Source organism: Polyodon spathula, chromosome 1 (genome assembly GCF_017654505.1).
Source record: "Polyodon spathula isolate WHYD16114869_AA chromosome 1, ASM1765450v1, whole genome shotgun sequence".
In the NCBI taxonomy this organism is placed as follows: Eukaryota; Metazoa; Chordata; class Actinopteri; order Acipenseriformes; family Polyodontidae; genus Polyodon; species Polyodon spathula.
The window spans coordinates 83,295,048-83,311,602 of NC_054534.1; the positions used below are offsets into that span (position 1 = coordinate 83,295,048).

The 16,555-nt window shown below is 36.5% G+C and overlaps 1 protein-coding gene across 2 annotated transcripts; it reads left to right on the forward strand.

The window, feature by feature from the left end:
* The first annotated feature begins 323 nt into the window (after nucleotides 1–323).
* Nucleotides 324–16,405, forward strand: LOC121323384 (signal-transducing adaptor protein 1-like). Of its 2 annotated transcripts, none has more exons than XM_041264422.1 (9): nucleotides 324–475; nucleotides 3,283–3,354; nucleotides 3,472–3,588; nucleotides 5,998–6,054; nucleotides 9,707–9,864; nucleotides 10,819–10,950; nucleotides 11,051–11,120; nucleotides 12,007–12,109; nucleotides 16,090–16,405. In XM_041264422.1, exons 1-9 carry the CDS (start codon nucleotides 365–367, stop codon nucleotides 16,317–16,319), a joined length of 1,050 nt encoding a protein of 349 aa, XP_041120356.1. In that variant the 5' UTR covers nucleotides 324–364; the 3' UTR covers nucleotides 16,320–16,405. The 2 variants fall into 2 exon arrangements, with proteins under 2 accessions (XP_041120356.1, XP_041120365.1); XM_041264431.1 differs by lacking the exon at nucleotides 324–475 and adding an exon at nucleotides 3,043–3,192.
* The last annotated feature ends 150 nt before the right edge of the window (nucleotides 16,406–16,555 follow it).

The window sequence follows — 16,555 nt, forward strand, 5'->3', positions numbered from 1 at the left end:
GACTAATACAGATTGCTCTTTCCAGAATATGTGTAATCCACACTAAACTGTCATAAATCAGTGAACGGCATTATCAAACAGCTAGGACAATCTCTGGCAATGGGAAAGGTTAAGGTCCAATTCTACAAGTAACTTTTATGGGGCTTCCCCTGGTCTCCATAAGAGTAGCACTTCCTCATTTCTGCAGTCTAAACTGAACACTCACTTTACTTCAGTCACTGCTGTTCTGGATGTAGCGTTATGTTGAATTGATTTCAACCTTCAATTGATCGTGAATAACTCGGATGATTTTATAACTGACTAGCTTCTCATTATTTTTTTTTTTTTTTTTTTTTTTTTTTTTTTTAACGGAATCATATTTGAGATGGCTGCGCCAAAACCCACTCCGAGATTTATCAGTAAAGAACGAGGGAAAATCACGGGTTTACCATTATATTGTGATGGCTTTGTGTTGAAAAAACATACAGGAGAAAAGGTAACTTCATCGAAAAATGTATTTTGTAATTGTTTTAATCTCTTGCTGTATAGTTTATTGTTTAGTACCATATTTATATTTATGTTTCTGTTCTTTTAACATGACCATAGATCTGTATGTTTTAACTTTGCAAGGCTTTTATCGTAGGACATTTTTATAATCTATTTGTAATTGTAATATTATATGCATTGCTGTATATTAATAGTGAACATACATTATTGTTATAAAAATGAAATATAACTAGATAAGTGATTTCCTAGATACTACATCAAAACAATCTTTAGCTGTTCCCCTGTGCGAGTCCAGAGCCGTCTGTGCAAGGGATAGACCTGCTCTTATACAACAAGCTGATTGGTTCTGCACATAACTATGTAAAATAGATGGTTGGAATATTTGATTTCTACTTAGTTTATCGGTGTCTTTTTTTTTTTTGTGCATTTGTCATAGTTTAATAGGCTTTGCTGTGCTTTTCCTATGGTAAACTTTTATCAGGTTCTCCATGTTCGCTAAGCAAACAAGAGGGTTAATCTTTAACTGGGTGTTTTAAAAGAACTGTCTTTCCTATGACCTCTCCTTTCATGTGCCAATTGTTATATTTGGCTGCTTGCCAGATTGTACAATAAAGCAAGAAAAGCGACAGATTCACATCAGCTTGGATCCATTGTAATGATATAAACAGTCTAAACGCTGCCACTCTAAATATTAATCCAGCTGGGATTTATTGACCCACGTATTAATATTACTGTAATAATTCCTGTGAAATGAGATGCAAAAATCAGGTTTATAAATTCTATGGTGACTGTATGAAGATCCGCCACTGTTTAGAATAGTAATAGACCCATATGTGTATAACAAGTGATTGTAAGTTAGCTTGAAATTACACAAATCAACAAAGACAAGTCATAAAAACTACAGTTATTTGTCTACATTTTTACTTCTTGTAAATCATAGATAAGCTTTATTATCTGTGACATGCGGTACATTTACATTTCAGCAGCCTCTAGTACCTTGCTTTTTTTTTTTTTTTTTTTTTTTTTCCCCTGATCTGCCCAAGAGGCAATGGACACATTAAATGCATCCTGGCTAAACTAGAATAAAAATAAATCGCTGACCAACTGTATCTTCATAAAACAGAAGTTATGACGAATGCACGTGACGTGTACAGTGCGACACTGATTTTCCACATTCGGATTACATAGCAAGATCTGTGTCCTCTTAAACGATTAACTGTTGTGCTTTCAACTATCTTTGGACTTCAGTGAATTAAGTTCAACAACTTAATTTGTTCCACTTTTCCTGCATATGTTAACAACTACAGAATTAATAGGACTGTATGGTAGTTTGCTATAGAGTAATTAATCGTTATAGTTGGAAGTGTACAAGTACTGTACCGATAGTATAAAATGCATATTTACATTAATAGGGACACTGCAGATCATTTCAGACTCTTGCTCTTGTTTTGTGGGGTATTTATACTTGAGCACTTTTATATAGCCTACTATATTAAGTTTAGTTCAGTAACTATAACTCCTTCCATTTGAACAAGGGTAAACAATCAATTGACAGAAGAACATAACTCTAAACCATGTACAATTTAGCTGCACTCTGAGAAAACACACGATTGTCTTTAAAGCTCAGCCTTTAAGTCCTCAGCGTGCCCTGCTGTTTTGATTAATGCATTTTCCGCTCTTTTGTCGCCTAGTGGCAGGACTAGTGAAGTGCAACTGATTAAATGGCAGTCAGAAAAAAACAGAATTTCAAATTATTTTTATTTATTTATTTATTTTAAATTTAGTAGTTGCCAATTAGTTTTTTTTTTTTTTCTCCCCAATTTAGTAGGGTCCAATTATTTTCTTTAGCTCAGCTCACCGCTGCCAACCCTTCGTCGACTCGGGAGCGGCGAAAACGAACACAAGCTTTCCTCTGAAGCGTGTGCCGTCAGCCGACCGCTTTTTTTCACACTGAAGACTCACCGTGCAGCCACCCAGAGCTACAGTGTCAGAGCCCGCAGGCGCCCAACCAGACTGCATGGGTCGCTGGTGCACGGTAAACCGAGAACACCCTGGCTGACCTAACCCTCCGTCCCCCCCGGGCGGCGCATAGCCAATTATCGTCAAAGGAATAGCCTGGACTCGAACCGAAAGCTACAAAATTTTGACGTTGCCACACTGCGACAGTATCATGGCATGTAAATTGATGGTTTTGGCTAGCACTCAATAATGGTAATGAATCAGTTACTTCATTTTAAAACATATCACAATATAGTGACATGGTACACAATGTTTTCTTTAAAAATTATACCCATGTGAAAAGGCACATTTTCAGCAGTTTGGTAGAGAGCGTTTTTGTATGGGTCTGAAATAAGTTACCTTAATGAATGATTCCCGCTTGCTGTTTAGAATCACTATACATCATTTTCTGTTGCAGCCATTACAGCTCAGAAGGTTATAGCACCCCTATGGCCTCATCTTTAAGTACAGCTTGTACACCAGAATGTACTATTAACCCCAAAGCAGCCACTGCCCTTTTGTGTTTTTTTCTTTACTTACGAACTGCATTTCTTACACCCACTAGAGCAAGTTAATGGTCTGTATCAGCTGTACACAGAGATGAGACATTGAGAGCCACCAAGGTGCTTTTACTTTTTTGAGTTATAGTCACCATGGTGAAACAGAAAATGATAAACAAAGGGACTCTAAAGAAGAAGAATGCATTGGGTAAGATAACTGATATTTCATATCCACAGCAAGTTGCACTTTTTAATTTGCTTCTTTTGCTTTTAACTGTTTGGATTGTATTTTCTACAGGATTTCAAGAGATATTTTGCAGAGCTCAGAGGGTCCACAATTTTCCTGTATTCAGATGAGAAAAACGCCACGGTAAGATACATTCTTAATTCTCTTGATAGCTTCAAGCATTCTTTTTGAATGAAACATGTTGAATGTTCAGACAGATTTATAATAAAAATGTTTTTTTTCCTTTAAATCCTTCTACAGTATACTGAAAAGCTTGAGTTACAGAACCTGAAGTCACTGGATACTTGGAATCTGAAAGAGAAGTGTATCTCTGCAGAGTTTACTCTTACACTGCTGAATGAGGAAGTTCGACTGAAGGTCAGTGCTTTTTAATTAATCTTCAGCCATCTGTAATACTTTAAAGTAATTGTAACTAGTTGTGTAGTTCTGATAGCAAACCTGTGTTGTCTTTATTAAATATCTGGTATTACACATGGTACAAAAGAACAAACCAGCTGCTTCACATGGTCAACATGGTTAGTGGTGAGTAAGATGCTTTGAACTGAAGACGTTGCCGAGGTAAAATGATCCAGGAAGTGAGAACTTTTCTATACCTAGTTGAAGTAACTTACAAAAAATGATGGTAATTAAGTAGATTCAAGAAAATGCACAGAGTCCTTTTCTTCAATCAGTTGCCAGGTTTATTGAAATATGCAGGGAGTCTGGTCCCAGGTACAGGACAAACAGAATACTCAACATTACAATGTTTGCATGACATTAAATACCCTTCTGTATAGATGGTCCACCTCCCCTTTCTCTGACACTTAACCAATGGTCAAGGTAATTTAATTTATTGTGTGAGTAGTCTAGTGTGACAACCTCTGAACTCAGTGCATTCTTCACACTCCTGGAGACAAAAGGTCCATACATCTGCCTTTTGTTATCTCCTTGCGACCCCCTTTGATGCCAGTGGGATTATCTCTTTTGATCTCTCTGAAGTCTTTAGAGCCTGTTCCCTTCTAGTCCACAGCATTGTTATCTCGTTAGCTTGCATTCAATGTTGGGCAAGAAACTTGTAGACGCAACGTCTCTATCAATTGTAAGCAGTACATGCAATTTGAACCAAACAGTCTGCTATCTGCAATATTAGTCTCTTTTCAGAAAAAAAACACCAGTATAGCTCTGCCAGTCCACATGCGTAGCAAACTGCTAATCAATTCTCGATCCATGTTTTCCACTAGTGTAGATGTCATGTTTTAAAATGAAAATACTTGTTTGCGATATCACAACATTTTTTTGCAAAAAAAAAATAAAAATAAAAAAAATGCTGAAATAAATAATTGTAGAGATCTATTTCCTATTTCATCTTTTTCCTCATCCACAAAAGCAAAACTATTGCTGCAAAAGATTTATTGGAAATCTGTTTGAGAAAATTTCTAGAAATTATAAATTTCCATTGGGGTATGTAAACTTTTGACTACAACTGTATATATATCGAGCAACGAGCGGGAGAAGGCGCACAGACTTGAGAGTGAATGGTTGCTGAGTGATGGTGAGGGACAGAATGAGAGGCTGAAAGTGAGGGCCTGACCCGTGAAGCAGCAAGAACCCCGAAGGAAGTCTGGAGTGTGCGGTGAAGAAGAAACAGTGTGAGAGTGGGTAGAAGAAAGTGAGAGTGAGTAAAAGAGCAACTGAGGGAGAGTGAGACAACGACAGAGAGAGTTTTATTATTTTGGTGTGAACCCAGCCCAAACAGGGATTCGAATAATCTGCAAGTTTGGAATCTGGTCTCCCCGAGTCCTGTTTCACTTGCAGACACGAAGACAGCGCTACAATATGATATGATGCATATAGAAAATAATTTGTGGTCCATTCCGTTCTTTCACAATATATTAGATTTGTAGTTTGGTAAGAGGAAAATATGGTTGACGATCATTTTAAATCATGAATTTATGTTGATAGTGTTCTTATTTCTTGTACTTCTCTAGGCATAGTCAGCAATCTCACCCAGCATTTACTTTCAGCATTAAAGTATTTTTTAATGTTATTTATACATTTATTTTACTCAATACTTTATTGCTGTTTATATATTTTTAAATGTGTCAAGGTTAAAGTTAGGGAGATTCAAGGCATTCAGAATTCATTAAATTGTAGCAATTGTGTCTGTGTGTGGTTTTTTCCACTTTAAGTTTTGAGTGAAAATACTGTAGAAGAGAAACACTGTAGAACCTCTCCATAATTAAATTGGGGCCCTCATGGTGCCTCGCTGTATCCGATGCTCTAGAATAGCCACAGTCTGAGATGTAGGTCCTATATTTACACACAACTGTTTACTTAGGGTTAGGGTTCTTGTTGAGTGATATGGGACCCAAAAGGTTTATGCACAGTAAATAGACCTTATGTTTGTAGTATAATATTTGCATCTTTGCTCTGTAATTCTAAAATGCCCTTTGTGTGAGTGCATTTTTTAAAACGCTACCTGGACAAGTGAGAGTTCTCTTCCAGATAACCCTTACAACGGATAGGCCTAATGGTGCTTTAAATTATTAGTCTAACTGCAAGTTATTTATTATTATTATTATTATTATTATTATTATTATTATTATTATTATTATTATTATTTATTTCTTTCTTTCTTTCTTAGCAGACAACCTTGTCCAGGGCGACTTTTATAGTTGTTACAAAATATCATATTACACAATATCACATTGCAAAAGCACAACAAATCTGGTATTTAGTATTACAAACAATGGCATCTTATGTCTATCTTTTTTATTTCCATTTCAGATTGAAAATCCTGATTCTGGAGAGGAATGGAAAGGGTTTATTCTTACAGTGGCTAAGGTTTGTTTTATAGATGTGGTTTTGGTATACAGTATGTACTGCATTCTGTTTTTATTTTAAATCACACAAATGTGTATATATTTTGAGTCCACAAAGACCATTTATTTAGGTGAGAAGTGAAAACTGAGGTTTAAGTAAGTTCCTCTTACAGATCAGTAAAACCTTTGATCTGGAAAATAACTATTAATTTACACTAAGTGTGTTGTTATAGTGTTGTGGTTATAATTTAACTGTGTTTGTTTTGTTGGTGTGTGGTGAGGGGAAAGGTGTTTTTTGAAGTACATGGCTTTGCATCTTAGATTGTTATTATTATTTTTTTTCATATTGCAAGGTTGCCTAGAAGCGATCAGCAGAGGTTCTGTGTAAATTCCTTTAGATTATTGACTCCTGGAGAACCTTTTAAAATTCAATATGTTATGCTCCTTGCCCAGACATGTCAACAATGTCACATGCCTGTACTGTGACATTGTCACATGTTCCTGTACTGCTTGAAAAGCTAATGTAACACCTACCTGTACATATAAGGGCTGTCTGTTAATCGCAGTCCTCTGTCTTGACCCTCTTAGCATTTCACAATTCATTCCACAATTCATTCACTGCGGCATCATTTTAATACACAGTACTCGAGCGCCTGCAGTGCAATGAGTGCAGTCAGTGTTGCCAGGTCAGAGGTTTTCCCTCCAGTTCTAGAGGTTGTACATTTCTGCTCTGTATTATGGAGGGAAGAAATGGGCAGAGTTTGTTTTTATTTTTTTTTTTAAAGGTATAGGATTTTCTAAAGGTTTATTTTTCTGTCTGAAAACATTTTGTTCCCTAAGATTTATTCATACTGTGCAAATCCTGCCTTTACTAAGATGGAGGATGCGCTGTGACATCATGCCAGTTGGCAGCTGGGACCGCTCAGTTCTGTAGCGTTTCTGCAGACATTAGATTTACTTTGACTGCCCAGTATAAGATCACTTCATGTGCAGCAGGTATTGGGGCTCCTAAGCCCACATTGAGTCTGTGCTACATAGAATTTGATTGAGAGGCACAGATGGAGGCCTAATTCTTGTTGCAGAGGTAATACATTTAGTTGTAAGAGCAGTGTTTAAGTGTTGTGATAGTCAGTGCCTATATATTCTGTAAAATGAAGAAAAAACTACATTAATGTGGTTTAAGGTTTAAGAATTATACAAGTACAGTGCATTCTAATGAATTGCATAGATGATATTTGCATAATCCTGTTAACAAGTGAAGTACATTTCCTATGAAAATGCAGCACTGAGTGCACTCGGCACTTGCATAGAAAGTTATAGTCCATGAGTCATAACTCAGAAAGCCCTTAGTTTTTGAGTTGGCTTCACCCACTGTCAGACAGGTTTTTTAGTATAATTTTGTTCCTTAGTATGTCTAGATTCCATTTCTGCCTGTTACCAAGCTGAATAATTGTCTGTTTAGATGCAAAACAACCTGTTTTGGACCTACCATTACTGCGTTTCAGACAGCAGAAGCCTGTCATTGCAGAAAATCAAACCAAACTTCTCAGATTAATTCGTCTCGCTGCTTAAGTATAAATATACCACAGAAAGTTGTATTAAATATTTTTATATTTCTTGACGTTTACTTTTTTTAAGCTTATATTTTTTTACACTGGTTTTCCTGACTTCCCCTGGTAACAGAGGGGTGGGGACATGTTTCCAAAAACAAACAAAAAAATACAGCTTTGCAATAAGTGTCTCTTTCTCTCACCGCTGATGTGAGGCAGTGATATGCGATGTAACAAAATAATCAAACAAAACGTAACATCATCTGTTTTATACAGAATGTTATTCTCATTAGTGAAATTCAACTCCTATTGCAGGTACTTTTTTTTTTAATACATACCTATATATTTACATATCAGTGAATAAAAATGTTTATAACATATGTTAATGCTGACAGTCTATACTTTACAGGTGTAGTGTTATTTTCAGGTATGCTATAAAAAGTGGTACTAAGTGCACTGCGCTTGCTCACTCATGCCTAAACAACTGCCGCTAAGAAAGCAGGGAAGCGCCCTGGTATGGTGGGCTGTTTTCGGTCTTTTACATCATTTTACTTTTAACTTATCATATTTTTCCACCATTTAGAAATTAATATGCAAATATGTATCATATGCAATACATTGGGTCTTCTATGTATTTATTTTTTTTCTTGTACAACTTTGCAGTGGACTTCTTGTGAATTGTTTTTTTCTTTTTAGAGAAATTGATTGTCTATATCCAGTTTAAGTTTGCAGCAAAAAAAAAAAAAAAGTATAATTAATGGTAAATGTGCCCCTGTTCGACAATAGGAAAACACAGATCAGATCACAATTGATTGTACGTGTACCAATATCTGACAGCACACAACTTTCAATGTGATAGCGTACCACTTTCTGACATTATATGGGGCAAGTTTTGGTATGTGTAACACAGTGTGACGATGTACCACTCGCTAACACTACAACAGGATCTGAAAACCTAACAATTCATCTCAACCTAACAATGTCGCCAATGTCGCCATATATATATATATATATATATATATATATATATATATATATATATATATATATATATATATATATATAATATATATACATTATATAAATATATATATACATATGATTGCTCATACCTACAGATTGATTACAGATTGATATAAAACATTTATGGATTTGTCAAAGAAAGTGTTCTATAATATGCCAGCAAGCCAGCACAAGAAACAGAGAGCAATGCCTATGATCTGTCTAATGACTACTATAATTTTATATATATATATATATATATATTATATATATATATATATATATATATATATATATATATATATATATATATATGTGTGTGTGTGTGTGTGTGTGTACACAGTATAATCTGAAATGCATTAAGGTGAGTAATAAACTGAGTCCATTGTGCTTTAGCATTTAGTCAAAACAATTTAACAGCAAATGCTGGAGTTTTCCAGCATAATTCTGTGTAATTAAGTATAATACTATACAGAAGGGACAACAATATTAATATAGAAATAAGACAACAGGTTGTTTTATGGTGGGTTGTTTTTTGAATAATAATAATAATAATAATTTCACTTGCATAGCACTCTTCATGCAAGCATTCCAGGGTGCTTTACAAAAGAATTATTAAAAAAATAAAAAAAAAGCCTGAGTCTGAAATATAATCCAGCTACAAATAAACAGACTCAAATAAATATGTTTTTAAAAGATTCAATTGTGCTTGCATTCCTAATATGAATCGGGAGCAAGTTCCAAAGACAAGAATAACTAAATGCCATGGCTCCAACAGAGTTCAAATAAATTTTAGGGATTGTCAAGAAGATTAGCATTTTCGGATCTCAGGGAACGACCAGGGGCATATGGGGTCAGCTGATCTCGAAGATAATAAAGTCCAAAACCATGGTAATAAGAACTTAATAATAATAATAATAATAATAATAATAATAATAATAATAATAATAATAATAGCATCAGTAAGTAAACAAGTTAATGAGTTGGAAGCAGTAATTGTATCAATTAAATATGTGATTAAAACCAAGATTAACTAAGATAAAAATGTAAATCGCAATATTAATCGCGATTCATTTTTTTTAATTGCTTGACCGCCTTAGTACATATACATTATTATTGCAGCTGGAAATTCCTAGCAAGCTTCAGCTGCTTCCTGGACAACTGTTAAGACTGAAGGAAGTGTTGAAAGAAGAAAAGGAACGACAAGCAAGACAGCCCGTGCCTGTAAAAGAGCAAGGACCGACTGAGGCTTCTGATGATGCAGTAACAAATGTTCCGCAGTAAGCAACCTATATATACTATGCTGTAGTTCCAGTGATTGGTGAAGGAGTTGATGGATAACATGTTAATTTGTTTAATTAATTTATTGATGTTGTGGGAGAAAGCAGAGAGAAGTCTAATCATATAATTTATTGGGGTGACCTTCCTTCTTAATAATTAATGTAACTTGCCCCTTTATTTACACATTCAATAATAAAAAGGTCAAGAAAAATTCAATGTTATCTATTAGTGGGTAGATTTTTAGATTCCAGGACTGTTGTGATATTGAGAGGCATATTATAAAATATTTCTACTTGAAAGTAGGTCTGAAGTGGTGTTGCTTGTATTGTACAGCCCGGGTAGGGAGGGCTTAGGTCGGCAGGGCAATCCATGGTTCACCGTGCACCAGTGACCCCTGTGGCTGATAGGGAGCCTGCGGGTCCACAGTGGAGCCATTCAGATCTCTGTTGTCCTCCGGCGCTATAGGTCTGGTGGCTTCTCTGTGGATCCGCAGTGTGAAAAATGACTGCTTGGCAGGAACACGTTTCGGCGGACGCGTGTTTCGACCTCCGTTTTCCAAGTCGCCGGGGTGTTGCAGCGGTGAACTGGGATCAATAGTAACACACTGGCGATTCCAAACTGGGGAGAAAACATGTAAAAATAAAAAAAAAGAAGAAAGAAAATCACAGAAAATGGACACCCGCTTTGTTATTTTTAAAGGGAATGTCAGTAACTAAAAACTGGTCGGCACATTCTTCCTCACAGTTTCATATTTACGGTAGAGTGAGACAGATCAGGATTTTAAGATTGCAAAATCACATTGATGGGAAAAACATACAGGGACTACACCTGTGTATAAAATAGGATCCTCTTTGTAATATTGTGTTTATCTTTCTCAACATTTGTGGCTATACTCACCATATATTAAATAGTTTTTGTATCAACTAAACAGTTGTCATTCTTTGTTGCTGTAGGTGTTTCTACTCCGTATCTCGAAACAAAGCCATGGAAATGCTGGCAGAATGCCCAGAGTTTGGAAACATGATCTTAAGACCAGGCAGTGAAAAGATGAGTTTTGCAGTAACAGTCAGGCAGCTGCTCAAAGAGTATGTATACAGAGCCATCATGAGCTTCATTTAAAAAACATTCCCAAGTGAATATGTGAACGATGGATACCCCATGATTGACCTGAATATTTTATTACAGTGGACCATCGATAAAGCATTACAAAGTGATGTGTGTAGAGAACGGCTTTTCCATAGCGCTTGATACTCCTGTAAGTTCCATTTATTTATGTTTTTATTTATTTACTTAATATTTCCTATGATGCATTTTATTTAAAAATAAATAAATAAATAAATATTTTGAGTGACCAATTATTATTTGATTTATTTTCCCCCAATTTGGATTGCACAGCACAGATGTTCTGAGGGCGTGTGAGTAAGCCTAAAGCCAGAATCGCTTTTACGCGAAGCAATCCAGAGCAGAGGTGGGCGGGCTACCAATCCCAGAGAACAGAAACCAGCCGTGCTTTTTAACCACTCTAAATGTGCTGATTGTCTGGCCAGTAGGGTTCGCTGTTGCGCGATGAGGAGAATAAATATTTGCCGGTTTCCCATCCCCCACCTCGGGAGCGTCAGAGCCAATGTGACGCCGCACTCGGGGTCCCCAGCAAAGTTCATCCTCTTTGCACAGCCTGGACGTGAACTGACCCCTGATGCATTTTCTTTTTTGATGGACATTTACATAATCATGCATCCACTGTGCCAAAATTGTGCGTGAATGTCTTCAGGAGCATGGCCACCTCCCTCTCTGGATCTCAACCCAATTGACCATGTTAGGGATGAACATGAACAACACATTAGTCAGCACTGTCCTCTGCAACACTTATGTGAAATATTCATGATTGAATTGATTTACATCTCTCTAGACACCTTCCAACACTATGTGTCAAGGCTGTGGACCAGGGCAAACTGTTAACAAACACAATATTACTGTGGGTACAAGTCCTATTAAATATATATTGGGACAGTAGGAGATACTGTATATAGACCTATGTGTTACATAGCAGGGTTCTTTGATGGAAGTAGTTAATTGGCATGCTAAATGTGTCTGACAATCACAGTTTCTTTTGCTAAAAGTGGAGTATTTTTTTCTGACAGGTCACTGTTTGCAGCCTCTGTGACGTTACTGATCATTTTGTAAAAGAGACTAATGGAGATCTCAGACCTTACATCCAGCCACACACTTATGCAACCAGAATTGGTATGCTATTACAATATTTTATTTAATGAATCATTCTTTGGATTTTTGAAAGCTTAATCTCATTGAGGGTTGGTAGATAAATGCACCTAAAGTTTTCAAAATTAATAACAAAAATATGAAAAAACACAGTAGAAGAGGTTAGCTAACACATTTTGTATATATATACACACACACACACACAGTACCAGTCAAAAGTTTGAGTACACTTACTGGAAACTAGTTTTTTTCATAATTGACAATATTTAATGTCGTATATGTTTCTGTAAATACTTGAAAATGAAAACATGTTACAGTAAACAAAACATGAGTATCAAAGCAATGTTCAAGAAAATTGAAAATTGTCTCAATCTTGGATTCCTCAAAATGAAACACTAAACAACTGCCTCCTCCATGCTTGATAGTGGGAACTACACATGCAGAACTCATGTGCTCACCCTCTCTTACAAATACTCAGTGGTTGGACTGAAATATTTCAAATTTTGACTCATCGGTCCATAAGACCGACTTTCCACTCCTCAAACGTCCAGTTTCTGTGTTTTTTGGCCCAGGCAAGTCTCTTCCTCTTATTCTGCACTCTTAACAATGGTTTCTTTGCAGCAATTCTTCCAGTTAGGCCAGCTTCACGGAATCTCCTCTGAACAGTTGATGTTGAAACATCTGTACTTCTAGTAGCATTCAGCTGAGCTTGTATTTCAGGGGCAGTTAATCGCCGGTTTCGCAGACTTGTGACTCGAATGAACTTGTTCTCTGATTCTGAGGTCACCCTTGACCTACCTGACCTTGTTCGGTCCTCATGAGTGCCAGTTTCTTCAAATCGTTTGATGGTCTTGGCCACAGCAGTTACAGACACCTGTAAAGTTCTTGTAACTGGTCTTAAAGATTGACCTTCATTTCTTAAAGCAATTACAGACTGTCTTCTTAGCTTAACTGAGCTTTTTTTGCCATTTTCTGCTCCCTTACATTCAGGAGTGACAAACTTGTGCCTATGCTACCTATATTTATAGTAATCATGGACCCTCACCTGTTGACAATAATTGGTGACAAAAGGTTCATTAGGTAACATGCTAGTTAACTCAGAGAACATCTAACAAAGACACTTTTATATATGGGCCAGTTTTCTAACACCGTGTTATACACATTTCAGACTTTTAACTGACTTGGGCTTCAGAATGAAATCCCCTTGCTTTGGGTGACCATTTCATTGAAATTGACAAGATTTACATTTTCATTTAAAAATTCAATTTTTGAATACAATTCACTTATAATTATCGGTTTATATAAGTGCACTTATCATATAATGAAATATTAGGTGTTTATAGACAAGTTTATAGAGTTAAAAACGCAGATAATCATGAAAAACCTGGTTTCAAGCAGGTGTACTCAAACTTTTGACTGGTACTGTGTGTGTGTGTGTGTGTGTGTATATATATATATATATATATATATAGAGAGAGAGAGAGAGAGAGAGAGATACATATAGTACTGTGCAAAAGTTTTAGGCAGGTGTGAAAAAATGCTGTAACATGTTAATAGATTATATTTATCAATTAACTAAATGCAAAGTGAGTGAAAAGAAGAAAAATCTAAATCAAATCCATATTTGGTGTGACCACCCTTTGCCTTCAAAACAGCATCAGTTCTTCTAGGTACAATTGCACAAAGTCAAGGATTTTGTAGGCATATAGTCAGGTGTATGATTAAACAATTTTACCAAACAGGTGCTAGTGATCATCAATTCAATATGTAGGTTGAAACACAATCATTAACTGAAACAGAAACAGCTGTGTAGGAGGAATAAAACTGGGTGAGGAACAGCCAAACTCAGCTAACAAGGTGAGGTTGCTGAAGACAGTTTACTGTCAAAAGTCATACACCATGGCAAGACTGAGCACAGCAACAAGACACCAAGGTAGTTATACTGCATCAGCAAAGTCTCTCCCAGGCACAAATTTCAAGGCGGACAGGGGTTTCCAGTTGTGATGTCCAAGCTCTTTTGAAGAAGCACAAAGAAATGGGCAACGTTGAGGACCATAGACCCAGTGGTCGGCCAAAGAAACTTACTGCAGCAGATGAAAGACACATCATGCTTATTTCCCTTCGCAATCGGAAGATGTCCAGCAATGCCATCAGCTCAGAATTGGCAGAAACCAGTGGGACCCTGGTACACCCATCTACTGTCCGGAGAAGTCTGGTCAGAAGTGGCCTTCATGGAAGACTTGCGGCCAAAAAGCCATACCTCCAACGTGGAAACAAGGCCAAGCGACTCAACTATGCACGAAAACACAGGAATTGGGGTGCAGAAAATGGCAGCAGGTGCTCTGGACTGATGAGGCAAAATTTGAAATATTTGGCTGTAGCAGAAGGCAGTTTGTTCGCCGAAGGGCTGGAGAGCGGTACATAAATGAATGTCTGCAGGCAACAGTGAAGCATGGTGGAAGTTCCTTGCAAGTTTGGGGCTGCATTTCTACAAATGGAGTTGGGGATTTGGTCAGAATTAATGGTCTCCTCAATGCTGAGAAGTACAGGCAGATACTTATCCATCATGCAATACCATCAGGGAGGCATCTGATTGGCCCCAAATTTATTCTGCAGCATGACAATGACCCCAAACATACAGCGAAAGTCATTAAGAACTATCTTCAGCGTAAAGAAGAACAAGGAGTCCTGGAAGTGATGGTATGGCCCCCACAGAGCCCTGATCTCAACATCATCGAGTCTGTCTGGGATTACATGAAGAGAGAGAAGCAACTGAGGCTGCCTAAATCCACAGAAGAACTGTGGTTAGTTCTCCAACCTACCTGCCGAGTTCCTTCAAAAACTGTATGCGAGTGTACCTAGAAGAATTGATGCTGTTTTGAAGGCAAAGGGTGGTCACACCAAATATTGATTTGATGTAGATTTTTCTTCTGTTCACTCACTTTGCATTTTGTTAATTGATAAATATAAACTATTAACATGTCTATTTTTGAAAGCATTCTTACTTTACAGCATTTTTTCACACCTGCCTAAAACTTTTGCACAGTACTGTATGTGTGTGTGTGTGTGTGTGTATATATATATATATATATATATATAATATATATATATATATATATATATATATAGATATATATATATATATATGAAATATTTATATATTAAATAAGTTAAATGGTATTTAGTATTTGAAATACCGTATTTGGTACCATAAAAATGTCACATTCAGAAATGTAACCAGTGAAGCCTAAATACTAATGTTTTAACACAGAAATGTCTTAATTGTAGAAGCATGTTATTGGCTGAAAGCATGTCAGTCAATAGGGGTAGTAGCTGAATGATTATTGACAAGAAAAGCCAGAGAAGGGGTGGGGACAATTCCACGCTCCAGGTGAATGAACCCAGGAAGTGCAAATCTAAAAGCGTTGCTTGCAAACAGACATTTCTTTAACCAAGTGTGGTCTTAAACATGTGTTTCTTCAAAACTGCACATTAGAAACCTATATAATGAATGGATGTTTATTGCAGAGAACATTTATTGAACTATTTTGTTCCCTTCAATTACTTTGACAGTGTCAAGCAAAATGGCTGAAGATATTTACTGATGAAAGTGACAAACAACCTATGCTTCTATCTGTCTTTAAAGTAGCTGTGTTGAGAAGCTGCATCTTCTTTTACAACATAGCTTTTTGTTTATTTTTGTAAGAATTTTTTTTTTCCCATTTGAGTGTTATGTTCAGGAGGATGTTCTAATATGACTGCTCTTCTATGACTGCAATTAGCACCATAAAGCAAAAATAATGCAAGTCATAAAGGGATACAGCCAGTGTAGGATGAAATGTAGCAAGCTGATTACCACGATCCTATTCTATCAGGACCACTGTGCAACTTTTCTTTCAAATCCATTCATGTTCATAGTCATGTTGGGATTTTCCAGGGCAATTTACTGGCATTAAAACTTAACAAAATTACCTCTACTCATGTATTTTGTTTGTCTTCCTCAGACCAGCCAGTTTTGGTCAATGAAAGAAAACATCAGCAGAAGAGGCAAATCCCCCAGGCAGTAGTGGCTCCAATGATCCAAAACCCAACTCCTCAACCAACTCCAAGCCAAAGCTCTGATCACGAATATCTTGAAGTTAACTACATCAATGTAGATGGTAAACCAGCAAACCTGTTGCAAGCTACAGTAACTCATAATATTGAAATCTCCTTAAGGGACACATCTAGTTAATTTTAGTCGAAAATGAACTGGAATAATTTGATGAGTTTTATATCCACTGTAGCTAGTGAGTTTTAATCTGATGATTTAAGCATCCATGTAAGGGGGCCATTACAACTGTTAATATCTCATAACAGTTGTAATGGCTCCCTTACAAAATCATATTTTCACATATGAAAAAACCTCTAGCAAAATCTCTGTCACTCTTCACTTTAACCTGTCACCTTTATAGATGACTGCACATTTGT

Excerpts from the sequence above, each read along its gene's own strand:
- LOC121323384 (XM_041264422.1), top strand. The coding sequence starts at position 365 with ATGGCTGCGCCAAAACCCACTCCGAGATTTATCAGTAAAGAACGAGGG. Across the intron at positions 3,355-3,471 it reads CAGATGAGAAAAACGCCACG|TATACTGAAAAGCTTGAGTT; the intron begins GTAAGATACATT and ends ATCCTTCTACAG. Across the intron at positions 10,951-11,050 it reads GTCAGGCAGCTGCTCAAAGA|TGGACCATCGATAAAGCATT; the intron begins GTATGTATACAG and ends ATTTTATTACAG.